We start from the raw sequence: 16,364 nt of genomic DNA on the forward strand, positions 1-16,364 counted from the left end.
CAGGTCTGAGGTGATGATCTCCTAACGGCTGATGTACAGAGAAAGACATCCTCCTATGGGTTGAGGCAGAAGGGCGGATGGTAGAACACTGGCTATGCCCTGGAGAATGAAGTCAAAAGGGTTGCGTGGACTACTGTTGTGGAGGAGGTTTCACCTGTTGCTGCTGTTGCGTCCGAGGAGGTTGACGCTGTTGCTGACGCTGACGCCTAGGCTGCTGAGGAACCTGTGGTAAAGATCTAGCCACATAACGGCGTTGATAGGCTGATTGTTGCCGAAAAGGCCAGACAGGTGGAGTCTTCTTCTTGGTTTTGAGAAGAGTGTCCCATCGAGTCTCATGTGCCGACAACTTTTGCGTGGTGGAGTCCATAGAGTCACCAAATAGCTCATCCCCTAGGCATGGGGCATTAGCCAGGCGATCTTGATGGTTGACATCAAGCTCTGACACTCTCAGCCAGGCTAGACGATGCATGGCAACAGACATGGCCGTGACTCTCGAGGTAAGTTCAAATGTGTCATAAATAGAACGTACCATGAACTTCCGAAGCTGGAGAAGGGAGGAAGAACATTGACGAAAAGCAGATCTCTTGCGGTCAGGTAGGTATTTCTCAAAAGAAGCCAGATTCTGAATGAGATGTTTCAAATAAAAAGAGAAATGAAAGGCATAATTACCAGACCGGTTAGCCAACATAGCATTTTGGTATAACCTCTTACCAAATTTGTCCATGGCCTTCCCTTCTCTGCCAGGAGGGACTGAGGCGTACATACTAGCTCCCGCAGACTTTTTGAGAGTAGATTCCACCAATAAAGACTCATGCGGGAGCTGAGGTTTGTCAAATCCAGGTATGGGGATGACTTTGTATAAAGAGTCTAATTTACGAGGAGCCCCTGGAATAGTCAAGGGAGTTTCTAGATTTTTATAGAAAGTCTCCCTTAAAATATCATGGAGGGGCAACTTCAGAAATTCCCTTGGCGGCTGGTCGAAGTCCAGTGCATCAAGGATCGCTTTGGATTTTTTTGACTCAGCCTCCAAAGGAATAGAAAGAGACTCACACATCTCCTTCAGAAAAGTCGTGAAGGAGGCATTGTCTGGTTTAGAGGATGGATCTTGAACCGAAGGATCCTCTTCACCAGATGAACATTCACCCTCAGAGAGGAGAGGCTCTTCGGAGTCGCCCCACAGATCAGGATCTCTGATTTGAAAACTTCGATCCCAGGAATCCGGTGTCGAGGGTTCAAGGTGTCGGGATTTACGTACCGACTTTCCTGACCTCAAAGAAGTGGTACCGGGAGAAGTTAGAGACTGTAATGGTGCTGAAGTTTGGACAGCCTGATGGAGAGCCCTCGGTTCCGGTGCCAGTACCGGCATGGAAGTCGAGGAAGCCAAATGGATCGGTACCGATAAGTGGAAGCAGACAATAGAGGCTGCCCCACTGTCGGTACCGGTGGCTCAGACCGGACCGGGACTGGAAGGTTCGGTGCCAAGAGAGCAGGGAGGAGTTGCTGCAACTGCTCTTTAAGCTGCACCTGGAGGACGGCTGCAATTCGCTTGTCCAGTGAAGGCACCGGTACCGCTTTCTTTTTCTGCGGTACCTGTGGTGCCGCTCGATGCCCAGAGGATGAGGAGCCCGATGACAATGCACTCACCTCTATGGTGGCGGAGCGTTTGCGCGGGCGCCTCGTGGTCGGCAGGACTGGACTCGCTGCCACAGCGACCGGAGGGCGCTCGAGCAGGGAAGGCTTCTTAGTCGGCTTACCTGACTGGTGCGACGCCAGTGCAGTGTTGCGCGGCGTTGAAGAAGTGGGTGCCGATTGCGAAGGAGCCGATGCCGGTGTCGATGCCGCAGAATCAGCCATCTCGGCACCGAAAAGTAATTTCTGTTGAATTTGTCAATTTTTCAACGTTCTTTTCTTTAAAGTGGCACAACGGGTGCAGGTGGAAGCCCTATTATCCGGACCCAGACACTGTAAGCACCAGTTGTGCGGGTTGGTCAAAGAAATGGGCCGTGCACACCGTTGGCACTTTTTGAACCCTGGCTGAGGGGGCATGAAAGTAAAGACGGCCTCTGCCAAATCGAAAGCCGAGGCTTCGATGATGGCAACAGGCCCCGCTGGGGCGAACCCGAGAGAAAAAAATAAAGTTTTTTTTTGTTTTTTTTTACTCAAAAAAATAAGAAAAAAGAAATAAAAGAAGGAAGATACTCTTCCTAATAAAATTTTCGCGAGCGGGAAGGCGAAAAAAGATCTTTTCAACGGCCGTTGAAAAGAATGCGTCTTCTTAGCTCCGCGGAAACTAAGAAACTGGGGACCGCGCGCCTCCGGCGGGCGGGAAGGCACTCACGTGTGCGTGGTGCGGCCTACTAGAACTTTCCAAGTTCTTAGAGTGCAATCACTCTAAAATTGTCCGTACCGGGGCTCCGTCGGTGCCGTCACCCATCAGTCAAGAATATGCTGCCTGCTTGTCCTGGGATAATGCCATTTAGGATCAAGTCCAAGGTGGCGTTTCCGATCGTCGGCTCTCCCACCATTTGTTCCAGGAAGCAGTCCCTTAGCGCTTCGAGTTCGAGGTTCCCAGGTTCCAGTTTATCCCCGGGAAATTGAAGTCTCCCATGATTATTACATTACCTGTCTTACATTCTTGTTCTGTCTCCTCCGTCTGTCCTTGGGGTCGATAGTAAAGGCCAATTTTTGTGTCTGCACCATTGTGTCTAGGAATCTTGAGCCAGAGGGACTCCAGCTTCTCAGTCCTTTCCGTCGTAGCCTCTCTAACAGTTTCTACTCCATCCTGAACATAATACCTCCACCTTTCTGCCCTACTCTATCTCTTCTGTATAGTTTGTATCCCTGCAGTACTGTGTCCCATTTGTTTTCATCATTCCACCATGTTTCTGTTATGCCAATGATTTCCAGTTCATCGTGTCTTGCTATTTTCTCTAATTCTCCCATTTTGTTTCTCAGACTTCTAGGATTCGTATACATACATTTGAGTTCCCTTTGTGTTACCTTCTTGGACTTTCTAAGCTTAGCAGTCTCTACTGTTTCTTTCACGGTATCCTTTTCTGCTCCTGCGTTGTCTCCCTTATTTGGCTGTGTAACATTATTTCGCACTCCTCATCCTATCTAAGTTTTAGAAAACTAGTAAAAACAAACTTGTACAACCGATTTGTAACCTAAGAACTCTTAAAGCCCCATCTCTTTATACTCTAACTGATTTGTAACCAAGAACTCTCAAGCCTTCTCAGTTCTCTGCTTACATGTATTCGATGACTTTACAGTGTGCCTATTTTCGCGATTGTTCACTGATTGTTCCAGCTCTTCTTATCTCTGTATCCTGTTTACATGTATTTAATGACTTTACATTGTGCCTATCATCACTGATTGTCCAGCTCTTCTTATTGTAAACCGCCTCAAACTATTATGGCTTTGGTGGTATATAAGAATAAAATTATTATTATTATGTTTGGGAAGATCAAAGGAACTAGGCGAAGAGGGTGACCTGTAATCAGATAGCTGGACATGTTGAAAACAATCTGGAGGACCTTATCGGACTAGCACAAAACCAATCTCTTTTTAGATTCAAGCATGAGTAACATCCCAAGATTTAAAACCCCTGGTGTCTTCCTTTCTTGCTCATGGTGAACTGTTGTGCACCCCTCTTTGGGAGAGGTCAGGGAATTCCTTTCTTGTGTCCTAGGATTCAGCTTCTACTTCCAGTCCCTTTCTGTCTTCCATTTGAAGCCTTTCTGTTCGTCCAAACGCAGCTACCTTTCCCATAGGTAAATGCATATGCAAATGAGTTTCAATCAGTGTCTCTGTGGAGCCTGTTCCCAGTCTTTAAGTTAACCTATGATATTGATTTTCCAATAATGATGCCTCCTTATCTTTTCTTATTCCCGGTGATGGGGCTGTACACCCCGTTACACTTGTTCATTTATGTTTTTGGCAGCACAGTTTTGGTATAGTCTTCCAGTGACTATTCAATCTAATATAATAAAATGCTAGGCCGTGCATGCGCACTCCCACCTTTGTGCGCCCGTTTTCTGTGAGCTGTAGGGCACCGCAGGTAGGAGTGCGCATGCGCACGAAGCTCTCTTTCTCCCTCCCCCCCGAGGTGGATGTTGGTCGCAGCGGCTGTCAGCGGCCCGAGGCGGATTTCGGCCGCGGTGGCTGCTGGCCACCCGAAGCTCTCTCTCTACCTCCCCCTGAGGCGTATGTCGACCGTGGCGGCCCGAGTCGGATGTCGACCGCGGCAGCTGCTGGCCGTGGCGGCTGTTGGCGGCTGCAGGCCACGGCGGCCAAACCCGGACAGCATTTTAAAATAAGTTTTTAAATGATGGCTTTTCAACCCCCCCCCCCCACCACCGCCGACGCCGCAATACCTTTTAAAACCCTCCCCCCCAGCTTTGTGCTTAAGGTCTGGCTTCTTCGGGCAGCAGCAGTGTTTAAAATTCAATGCTGTTGCCGGCTTCATGCCTTCCTCTCTGGCGGGTCCTGCTTACTTCATGTTTTCATGAAGTAGACAGGACCTGCCAGAGAGGAAGATCTGAAGCCGGCAACAGCAATTAATTATAAATGCTGCTGCTGCCCGATGAAGTTGAAGGAGGAAAGGGAGCAGAAGGGGAGAGAATGGTAGGGCATGGAGTTAAGGAGGAAGGTATGGGGGGGGGAGAAACATACTGCACAGGGAAGTGGGGTGGGAGGGAAATGCTGCAGCACACGGAAATGGAGGGGCAGAAAAGGGGTTGATGGACAGGGGAAGAGGTGCTGATGAACAGGAAGGGCAGCAAAATGAAGACAGGCCTACTGCTGGACAGGGGGAGCAGGAAGGAGGTGATGATGGACATGGGGAGGTAAAACAAAGGGAGAAGGGCTTCTGCTGGATAAGGTGAGCAGTGGTGGAGGACACAGGGGAGGTAAAAGGAAGGGAGTATGGACAGGGGGAGCAGGCAAGGGGTGGTAGTGGACAGCCAAGGAAAAAAAAAAAAAAAAGACAGACACACACACATATATTCTAGCACTCGTTAATGTAACGGGCTATAAGACTAATATTTTAATAATTATTTTGGATTTAGAAAAAATGTTAAAAACATATTTATTTGTGAATTCTTAAAATAAGCCTTTTTACCACTGCTGATTTATGATGAAGTTGGCACAGACCCACTGCATAGATATTACCTGAATAAAATTAGATCACAAAATTGCTTTCCATGAGGAAAGTATAGTGAAACATGAGCCACATTGGAGTCTTTAGTGTGTACCAATGTTCCCTCTAATCCATGTAATTGCAAACAGTGTGCCACAACGAGATTCTGGGTATGCTGCGAGAGGCATGTCGTGTAGGCGAGTAAGCCGGCAATGGTGTCTCTCCTCTTAGTCAGTGACTCTCCTGCTCTCCACACCTCCCCACCGGCGTAGTAATTTCAGGGTTAAGAAGCTCAGGGCACCTGTCTGGAGGGCCTCCGTGCATGCGTGGACTTAGGCATGATGTCATAAATGCTTGTGACAACATTGCGTTGATGTTTGTGCAGAGACCCTCCGGCCATAGACCCAAGTTTAGTGTGCAGTGGCTTGGAAAAGTTTTCGAGACACTGCTCTAAGATAAGCAGGAGATCTTCATCTATAGTCCTGCCACTGGGTGGTGCTGTTTCATTATCACATTTTCAATAGTGAGGGACAGTCGACCTCTGCAGGACTCCAGGGAACTGGCCTTTCCCTAGTGATTAAAACACAATATCGAGGTATTGCTCCTCACTGGCAGCAATGGAGGTAGAAGATTCCCTCTCAGCTTAGAAGGAACAGTGGTATGGACTCCAGTTTGGTTTTTTTTTTTAACTAATCTGAATTTTAAAGCAAGATTTTTCAGCAGCTGTGTTAAGAAAGTATACTTCTGAATATTACATTGGATGTATTATATCCTGTAGTATGGCACAGAGGAAGAAAAGGAGCGTAATGGTTAGTGCAGTGGATTCAGTTCCCACTGCTGCTATTTCTGATCCTGGGCAAGTCACCCATGGCCCCGCCCCCAGGCCCGTCCCAGCCCCACCCCACGTCCTGCTCGAACAACGAGTAACATCGGACGGCATCCGCACAGGCACTGGTATGACGCGATGACGTCACACACATGTGCGTGATGTCACTGTGTTGCATCTGTGCATGTGCGAATGCCGTCCCAACCTCGTTTGTTGCCAGAAGATTTTCAAAACTTGGACAAAGTGTCGGGTTTTGAAAAGATATCCGGGGAAATCTGGTAACCCTACCTAACTCTCCATTGCCCAAATAGAAAACTTAAATTGCGAACACACTAGGGACAGAAAATTACCTGTATGTAATATGTAAACTACTTCATTAAACCACCAAAAGGCAGTAGATCAAATTTATAACCCTTTACCCTTATTATTTTTCTCAGCACCTTATTGCAATTGGAGCTACAGTATTTAGGACTGAGACATTTCAATACAGTGAAGCTTATAAGAACTGGAGCAGCCCAATGGTCCATTTAGCCCAGTACGCCATCCAGGTCACAATTCCCTAGCAGAACCCTAAAGAGTAGCAACATTCCATGCTAGCGATCCAGGTTAGAGAATGACACGGGGACCGTTTACCGCGGTAAACCATGGGTCACTGCAATAAATCCGCAGGAATGGAAACATGTGCAACTGGTTTACCGCAGGAATGGGGACAAGACCTTTCACCGCCCCGCGAGAATGGGGACATAAGAACATAAGAAATGCCACTGCTGAGTCAGACCAGTGGTCCATCATGCCCAGCAGTCCGCTCACGCGGCGGCTCTCTGGTCTAAGACCAGCACCCTAACTTAGACTAGCCCTACCAGCGCACGTTCTTGTTCAGCAGAAACTTGTCTAACTTTGTCTTGAATCCTTGGAGGGTGTTTTCCCCTATAACAGCCTCTGGAAGAGCGTTCCAGCTCTCTACCACTCTCTGGGTGAAGAAGAACTTCCTTACGTTTGTACGGAATCTATCCCCTTTCAACTTTAGAGAGTGCCCTCTTGTTCTCCCTACCTTGGAGAGGGTGAACAACCTGTCCTTATCTACTAAGTCTATCCCCTTCAGTACCTTGAATGTTTCGATCATGTCCCCTCTCAATCTCCTCTGTTCGAGAGAGAAGAGGCTCAGTTTCTCTAATCTTTCGCTGTACGGCAGCTCTTCCAGCCCCTTAACCATCTTAGTCACTCTTCTCTGGACCCTTTCGAGCAGTACCGTGTCCTTCTTCATGTACGGCGACCAGTGCTGGACGCAGTACTCCAGGTGAGGGCGTACCATGGCCCGGTACAGCGGCATGATAACCTTCTCTGATCTGTTCATGATCCCCTTCTTTATCATTCCTAGCATTCTGTTTGCCCTTTTTGCTGCTGCCACACATTGCATAGACGGCTTCATCGACTAGTCAATCAGAACTCCCAAGTCCCTTTCCTGGGAGGTCTGTCCATGTACCGCCCCGGACATCCTGTATTCGTGCATGAGATTTTTGTTACCGACATGCATCACTTTACACTTATCCACATTGAACCTCATCTGCCATGTCGATGCCCATTCCTCGAGCTTGATTATGTCACGTTGCAGATCTTCGCAATCCCCCTGCGTATTTACAACTCTGAATAACTTCGTATCATCCGCAAATTTAATCACCTCGCTCGTCGTACCTATGTCCAGATCATTTATAAAGATGTTAAAGAGCACGGGTCTAAGAACCGAGCCCTGTGGCACCCCACTCTGTTTCCTATGCTCCAGCCAGTTTTTAATCCATGTGAGTATTTCACCCTCAATTCCATGGCTTGCAATTTTCCGAAGTAGTTGTTCATGCGGAACCTTGTCGAATGCCTTCTGAAAATCCAGATATACAATGTCGACTGGATCGCCCTTGTCTATCTGTCTGTTTACTCCCTCAAAGAAGTGCAGCAAGTTCGTCAAACACGATCTGCCTTTGCCAAAACCCTTAGGAACGGTGAAAAGTTTTACTCCTGTGGCAAAAAAAATTGCGCCCATGTCAGACTCAGCATCTTCTCCCCAGCTCCTCTTGCACCTATTTTACCTTCAGGAACCAGCCATGCCACGATGAAGACAGAAGGAACCTAAAACCAAAGCCTGAGACCAATGTGATTTGAAGAATAAAATTACCAGACAACAACAACAACAAAAAAAATTTATTTTATATTTTGTGATTTGAATATTTCAGATTTGAAATATGTATCCTGCTAGAGCTGGTATTAGACATAACTGGGGACCGCAAAGTCCAGGCTGTGCTTCTTTAGCTTCCAGCTGGCTTAGGGCTCTCTCTCTGACCAGGGGGCAGTTGCCCTAGTCGCTCTCCCCTAACACTATTCCTGTCATGTGTGACTGAGGTATTCTGTTAGCTTGATTTTTCTATATAGCATTCTGTACTAATTTGGTTTGTTCAGTTTTCACAATAGTGGAGGGGATATTTGTGAAAGGGAGGGGAGACAGGGGTTTTGTTGATCCTTGCTCTGTATTATTTGTATTTATAAAATGACAATTGCACGGAATATTGTCTCTTTTTATACTATAATAAAATAAGTTCACTATAAAATCATAACTATTCGAGGTTTATGCAAATAGGATCTGACAGTTTGCAGGGCGGGGAGGGGACTGAGCTCGCAGGGATGGGGCAGGAATGGTGATAAATTTTTTCCTCGTGTCATTCTCTAACCCAGGTAAAGCAGTGGCTTCTCCCCTGTCTCAGTAGCAGACTAAGGACTTGTCCAAACCCTTGTTAATACAAGATATACTCACTTCTCTTACTACATCATCTGGCAATGAGGTCCAGAGCTTCTCTATTTTTTTTAAGTATTTCCATGTAACTTGATCAAGTGTCTTCTAGTCTTTGTACTTTTTTAAACTGCAAAAATTAAATTCACTTTTACCTATTCAACATATTGAGATCTTTAAGTCTGTCCCCATACGCCTTATGACAAAGACCAAAACCGTACACAGAGTCTTATAAAAGGGGCATCAATACCTCCTTTTTCATAGTAAATGACAGCAGTAAAGATCTGAACAGTACATCCAGTCTGCTCTTTCATTACATGCATTACAATTACATGATTAAATTAAAGTGTCTTTTCTTCTTGGTTATTTCTAGGTAATAGATCATGCATGGCACTGTCCTTAAGCTCCATAAGAACATAAGCAATGCCTCTGCTGGGTCAGACCTGAGGTCCATCATGCCCAGCAGTCCGCTCACACGGCAGCCCAACAGGTCCAGGACCTGTGCAGTAATCCTCTATCTATACCCCTCTATCCCCTTTTCCAGCAGGAAATTGTCCAATCCTTTCTTGAACCCCAGTACCGTACTCTGCCCTATTACGCCCTCTGGAAGCGCACTCCAGGTGTCCACCACACGTTGGGTAAAGAAGAACTTCCTAGCATTCGTTTTGAATCTGTCCCCTTTCAACTTTTCTGAATACCCTCTAACCTCTCAGGATTCAGACTGTGAATGTCTGCCCTCACAAGCCCATCCTAAATCTTTCAATACTTCCCCCTATGCACCCTAGTATCCTTCTAGCTTTCACCATCGCCTTTTCTACCTGTTTGGCCACCTTAAGATCATCACATACCATCACACCCAAGTCCCAAACCCCTTCTCGGTACTATATCGAACTGCTGGTGAGAAGGTGCAGATGCAAAAGTGACTTCATGGTCAGACAATGAAACAGGAAAAAAGAAAACTGGAGGGCAGCTGGGAGCACAGCTTGCAAGAGTCACATGAACTTCACAGCTTCCTGAACATGTAGCAGTACAAAGTTTCAGGACTGCGGCAATGGTCTGAAGGGTGAGAGATTGAAGATAAATATTGCAAGTCTTACAAGTACTTATAAGAGATGTACATAATTAGATTGAAGCTCAGCCACTGTCCAGAGAGAGTTCAACAGACTCATTTATCACTCTCCACAGTCCCTGTGGCTCATAGAATCTAATTATAAAGAAATCAGGATAACTGAAATCCTGCACATGAAAAATCACTCACCAGCAGTCGCGTGACAAGAGCACAAGGAGAAGGAAAGTTCACTGCAAAAATAAAAGAAAGAGATATTAGATCATTACTGAGAAGCAGTTACCACAGAGCACACCATGGTGAGAGGAAGGATAGAACAGGGACTAGTTCCAGGAATGGGAAGGAGCAGAGGCAAAAGGAAAGGGAGTGGAAAGGGAGTGGAAAAGCAAGCTTACACATGAGATTCTTTCTGTACCTTGGCGAGCACTTTCCCCCTCCCCATTATTCAAAAGGACTGCAGTTCTCGCTATAGCTATTCCTAGCGGAATTCTATGCAAAAAAAAATTCAAAATTCTGCGTACAAAATTAGCAAATTCTGTAAGCTTATTTGTCAAAATTTAAGCAATATTTTTGCTAATTATTAGTCATATTCCATTTATTTAAAATAAAATGTTTTTCCTTCTACCTTTGCTGTCTGGATGTTTTATTTTTCCATCATGTTGGTTCCAGTTTCTTTTTTCTGCTTTCCTGTCGTCTGCTAATTCTCCTACAAGTGGCTGCTATCCATTCGCCTTTTCTACTCTCTCTAGTCTATTCCTTCACTACATCTGCCTATGAAGTGTTGATCATTCTTTTTCAGCTCTTTTCTGCCTCTTTCTTACCCTACTCCTCTTTTTCACTTTTCAGGTACCTATCAAATTTCCATCTTCTCTCCCATTCCCCATCTCCTTCCTTCCACAGCCCTCCATTCCCTTTCATCTTCAATGTACCCCCCATGACCACATTTCTACCCTCTGTTAAATCTATCCTTTCATCTGTTTCCCTGCCACCCTCTCCTCCCCTTCACGGTTCTACCATTCTCAATGATTTCCTTTCTCCACCTTGTAGTCCAGCATCTGCTCTCCATCACTCCTTTTTTCTCCTGGATCCAACATCTCCCTTCTACCTCCTGAGTATCTCTCCCTCCCTCTCATCCACCTCCATGTCCAACACCTCTCTTGCTCCCTTCCTTGTGCCCTGTGTCAAATCTCTCTAGCCCCCTCCATGCACCATCTCTCCCTTCCTCCCCTCCATTACATTCAATTACATCCTCCACCCTCACCATGTATGTCTCCCTCTCCTCCCCCTGTACCAGCATCTTTCCTTTCTCTAACCCTCCCCTCCCCCTGTGCCATAAACTTTCCTTCCTTTCACATCTTTCCTCCCCCTGTGCCACCAATTTTCCGTCCTTTCCTCCCCTGCATTCTAAGGCTTGCTTCTTCGGGTCGCAGTATCAACACAAGCTATGCTGCTTGTGGCTAACCCGGAAGCCTCCTCTCTGCCGTGGAGAAACTTCCGGGGTAGCGGCAGGCAGCATGTGGGAATTGCTGCCAATACTGCACTCCGAAGATGCTGACAAGGTTGAAATTCAGTGTGGGAAAAGGAAATTCAGCCAGGAGTATATAGTCCAAAAGGTAGTACCAGCACACACACACACCCTCCACCAAGTGCACCCATCCCAAGAGCCACATCTTAGCATCTTGAAGAACAACTTCTCCTCCTCCAACCCCAAGCAAACATTGTCCTTACAGCAATTTGAACCAATGCCCAAGAGCTGTACCTCCAATACTAACCATTCACTCTGTAGCTGAGGAGAAAGGCTTCAATTCCTCCTTCCTGCTGCTTCTTTGCCAGATGGGTGAGGCTCTTGCAGACAGGGGTTAGGGCACTGGTGTACTGTGTAGGTACCACAAACTCCAGAAGGTATGGCCAGAGCACCTGGAGACATGTAGCAAACAGCTGCTTAATACTGCAGATACCTTACCAGTTCCTGTCAATAATTCATCTCTTCCTCTATTACATATTCTAAGCTTCTGCCCTGTGAAGAGTCCTGGGATAACTCTTCCCACCCAAGCACACAGCTCAGTATCTCCTCTATTGGTCTAGGTTTATGTCCAGTAATAAAATTGTTCTTCTGCTCTTCAACAAAAGTCCCTTCAAAGACATCCTACTGTTCCCTTAGTAGCATCTCAATGTGCCTGACCAAAACCTACTGTAATCAATTTACTCAGTTTTCTTCTATGCACCCCTCCCAAAATTATCCAGTATCACTCCAACCCACTGCACTATATTTCAGCCTTCTCCCCCATAAAACATCCAGTCTCACCCAACCACACTAGGCTCCCTGAGCCCTCTTCCCGTAGAAACATCTAGTCTCACCCAATTGCATTGTTTGTTGAAAGCTTCTATACCACTACTAATGACTGGGAAGTCAATTTAGAGCACTGATAAAAGAAAACATCGATGAACATTTTGAAAGAAACAAACTTCTGATAACCAGCCAACATGGTTTCTGCAGGGGGAGATCGTGCCTAACTAACTTATTGCACTTCTTCGAAGGAATTAACAAACGGATGGACCAAGGAGACCCCATAGACATCATATACTTAGATTTCCAAAAAGCCTTTGACAAGGTGCCTCATGAACGTCTACTCCGGAAACTGAAGAACCATGGGGTGGACGGAGACGTACACAGATGGATCAGAAACTGGTTGGCGGGTAGGAAACAGAGGGTAGGGGTGAAGGGCCACTACTCAGACTGGAGGAGGGTCACGAGTGGTGTTCCGCAGGGCTCGGTGCTCGGGCCGCTGCTATTTAATATATTCATAAATGATCTAGAAACAGGGACGAAGTGCAAGATAAAAAAATTTGCGGACGACACCAAACTATTTAGTGGAGCTCAGACTAAGGAGGACTGCAAAGAATTGCAAAGAGACTTGAACAAATTAGGGGAATGGGCGACGAGATGGCAGATGAAGTTCAACGTTGAGAAATGTAAAGTATTGCATGTGGGAAGCAGAAACCTGAGGTACAACTATACAATGGGAGGGATGTTATTGAATGAGAGTACCCAAGAAAGGGACTTGGGGGTAATGGTGGACATGACAATGAAGCCGACGGCACAGTGCGCAGCGGCTGCTAAAAGAGCGAATAGAATGCTAGGTATAATCAAGAAGGGTATTACTACCAGAACGAAAGAAGTTATCCTGCCACTGTATCGGGCAATGGTGCATCCGCATTTAGAGTACTGCATCCAATATTGGTCGCCGTACCTTAAGAAGAATATGGCGTTACTCGAGAGGGTTCAGAGGAGAGCGACACGTCTGATAAAAGGAATGGAAAACCTTTCATACGCTGAGAGATTGGAGAAACTGGGTCTCTTTTCCCTGGAGAAGAGGAGACTCAGAGGGGATATGATGGAGACCTACAAAATCATGAAGGGCATAGAGAGAGTAGAGAGGGATAGATTCTTCAAACTTTCAAAAAATAAAAGAATAAGAGGGCACTCGGAAAAGTTGAAAGGGGACAGATTCAAAACAAATGCCAGGAACTTCTTCTTTACCCAACGCGTGGTGGACACCTGGAATGCGCTTCCAGAGGATGTAATAGGGCAGAGAACGGTACTGGGTTTTAAGAAAGGATTGGACAATTTCCTGCTGGAGAAGGGGATAGAAGGGTATAGATAGAGGACTACTGCACAGGTCCTGGACCTGTTGGGCCGCCGCGTGAACGGGCTGCTGGGCGCGATGGACCACAGGTCTGACCCAGCGGAGGCATTGCTTATGTTCTTATGTGTTGCAATAAAGAGTTTGCGTTTTAAATAATAATAATTTATTTTCTTGTATACCGCCCAACCAGTAGTTCTGGGCTTTTCACAACAGGAAAATACTGAGACATTTCAGCACATGGTACAGTTTCATAGCACACACTATCTACGTACAATCTAAAATTATATAATAAAAGTAATACAATTGTTAAAAACATTCAAGTACAATATTAAAAATTATTAAAAAATTAAAACATACTATGACAACAAGAATAGAAACAAAAGACCTTATTTAAATATATCAAAATTAATATTCTTATTTGTCAAATAAATAGGTCTTTAATGATTTCCTAAATGTGAAGTAAGAATTAGATTGAACAATCATCGGATTTAGCCAGGAGTTCATCTTGGTATGCATCAAACAGGGTTTGTTGCTCAGAGACATTCTTCTAATAACATCAGATTGGCTTTTCAAATGTTATACTTAACAAAAGCCATGATTCTGATACATTTGTTGTAAGATGTAAAAATGAATAAAGAATTTTTTTTAAAAAAGCCATGAAAGATCCGACTTTTTCTGTTTCTTTGGATGCAGAGAAGGCCTTTGATCGTGTTGAGTGGATTTTCATATATCAAGCTATGGAATGGTTTGGTATAGGTTCAGGTTTTATACAAATGATTCAATCCTTGTATAGCTCCCCGACTGCTAGATTGTATATTAATAATAATTTTTTGGAATGGTTTAGTTTGCAGAGGGGGGTTAGGCAAGGATGTCCTTTATCTCCTTTGCTTTTTGATATTGTATTAGAACCCTTGTTATTAGCTATTCAGCAAGCAAAGGGAATACAGGGTATTCCTTATTCAGAACGGGAATATAAGGTCTCTGCTTATGCGGATGATATACTACTTCATTTAAGAAATCCTGAAACAACCATTCCATGTTTACTTGAATTAATAGAGAAATTTGGGAAATTTCCAGGATATAAAATAAATTGGAGCAAATCAGAAGTTCTTCCACTTAATGTATATTGTACAAAAGGTTTGTTTAACTGATTTCCCTTTCTATGGAAAGAGGATGGAATAAAATATTTAGGCATTTGGATTAAAAATACACTGGAAGAAACAATGAAAGTGAATGAAAATTTTTTATTAAAGAAGGTAACAGAAATGTGTGAGCAATGGAATCCTTTATATTTATCTTGGTGGGGGAGAATTCAAACAATTAAAATGATGATTTTGCCTGTGATTTGTTATCAAATGGGTATGATACCGGTATTTTTTCAGGGGTCTTTTTACAAAAAGTTAAATAGTATTCTTATAAAATTTATTTGGTTAGGTAAAATTGCTAGAATAGCTTTAGTATTTTTACAAAAGTCATTTGCAGAGGGCGGGGGGGGGGGGGGGGGGAGTAAATTTTCCCAATTTCTATAGGTATCATCAAGCCTATATTATGCACCAAGGTATGTATTGGGTCCTCCCAGAGCCCACTGAAAATATTCCAGATTGGTTGTGGTTGGAATGGCGACTTATTTTTCCTCTGAGATTAAACCATGTTCTTAGTATCAAAATGCCTAGGATATATAAAGAAAACAGAATATTAGTTGATACATGGACTTTAAGATTTGTGAATAATTTAACACCTATTCCAATACATAAATCAACAAATCAAACTATATGGCTTAACTCCAAGATTCAAATTGGTGGATTTAAGGTCATTTGGAAGCATTGGGTGATGGCAGGTTTACGGATTTTAGATGAACATAAGAACATAAGAGATGCTGCTGCTGGGTCAGACCAGTGGTCCATCGTGCCCAGCACTCCGCTCATGCGGCAGCCCTTTTGGTCAAAGACCAGTGCCCTAACTGAGACTAGCCTTACCAGCGTATGTCCTTGTTCAGTAGGAACTTGTCTAACTTTGTCTTGAATCCCTGGAGAGTGTTTTCCCCTATGATAGCCTCCGGAAGAGCATTCCAGTTTTCCACCACTCTCTGGGTGAAGAAGAACTTCCTTACGTTTGTACAGAATCTATCCCCTTTCAACTTTAAAGAGTGCCCTCTCGTTCTCCCTACCTTGGAGAGAGTGAACAACCTGTCCTTATCTACTAAGTTTATCCCCTTCAGTATCTTGAATGTTTCGATCATGTTCCCTCTTAATCTCCTCTGTTCGAGGGAGAAGAGGCTCAGTTTCTCTAATCTGTCACTGTACGGCAGCTCCTCCAACCCCTTAACCATCTTAGTCGCTCTTCTCTGGACCCTTTCGAGTAGTACCGTGTCCTTCTTCATGTATGGCGACCAGTGCTCTACGCAGTACTCCGGGTGAGGGCGCACCATGGCCCAGTACAGCGGCATGATAACCTTTTCCGATCTGTTCGTGATCACCTTCTTTATCATTCCTAGCATTCTGTTCGCCCTTTTTGCCGCCGCCACACATTGTGTGGATGGCTTCATCGACTTGTCGATCAGAACTCCCAAGTCCCTTTCCTGGGAGGTCTCTCCAAGTACCGTCCCAGACATCCTGTATTCTTGCCTGAGATTTTTCTTACCGACATGCATTACTTTACATTTATCCACGTTAAATCTCATCTGCCTTTTTGATACTCATTCCTTGAACCTGATTATGTCACGTTGTAGATCTTTGCAATCCCCCTGCGTCTTCACTACTCTGAATAACTTCGTGTCGTCCGCAAATTTTAATCACCTCGCTCGTTGTACCTATGTCCAGATCGTTTATAAAGATATTAAAGAGTAAACTGCTTGATTTTTCACAGTTGCAACATAAATTTGGTATTGATAAATCACAAAGTTTTAGATG

General features: G+C 44.8%; 1 protein-coding gene across 5 annotated transcripts in view; it reads right to left on the minus strand.

Annotated features, from left to right (window-relative positions):
* The window catches only part of MROH1 (maestro heat like repeat family member 1), a 411,563-nt gene that overhangs the window by 243,456 nt on the left and 151,743 nt on the right, over positions 1–16,364 (minus strand). For all 5 annotated transcript variants that reach the window (XM_033934479.1, XM_033934480.1, XM_033934481.1 and 2 more), the window contains 2 exons: positions 11,581–11,725; positions 10,001–10,041 (listed from right to left, as the gene is read on the minus strand). In XM_033934479.1, coding sequence (XP_033790370.1) covers positions 10,001–10,041; positions 11,581–11,725 — 186 coding nt within the window. The remainder of the gene's footprint in view (positions 1–10,000; positions 10,042–11,580; positions 11,726–16,364) is intronic.

Source organism: Geotrypetes seraphini, chromosome 2 (assembly GCF_902459505.1).
Source record: "Geotrypetes seraphini chromosome 2, aGeoSer1.1, whole genome shotgun sequence".
Lineage (NCBI taxonomy): Eukaryota > Metazoa > Chordata > Amphibia > Gymnophiona > Dermophiidae > Geotrypetes > Geotrypetes seraphini.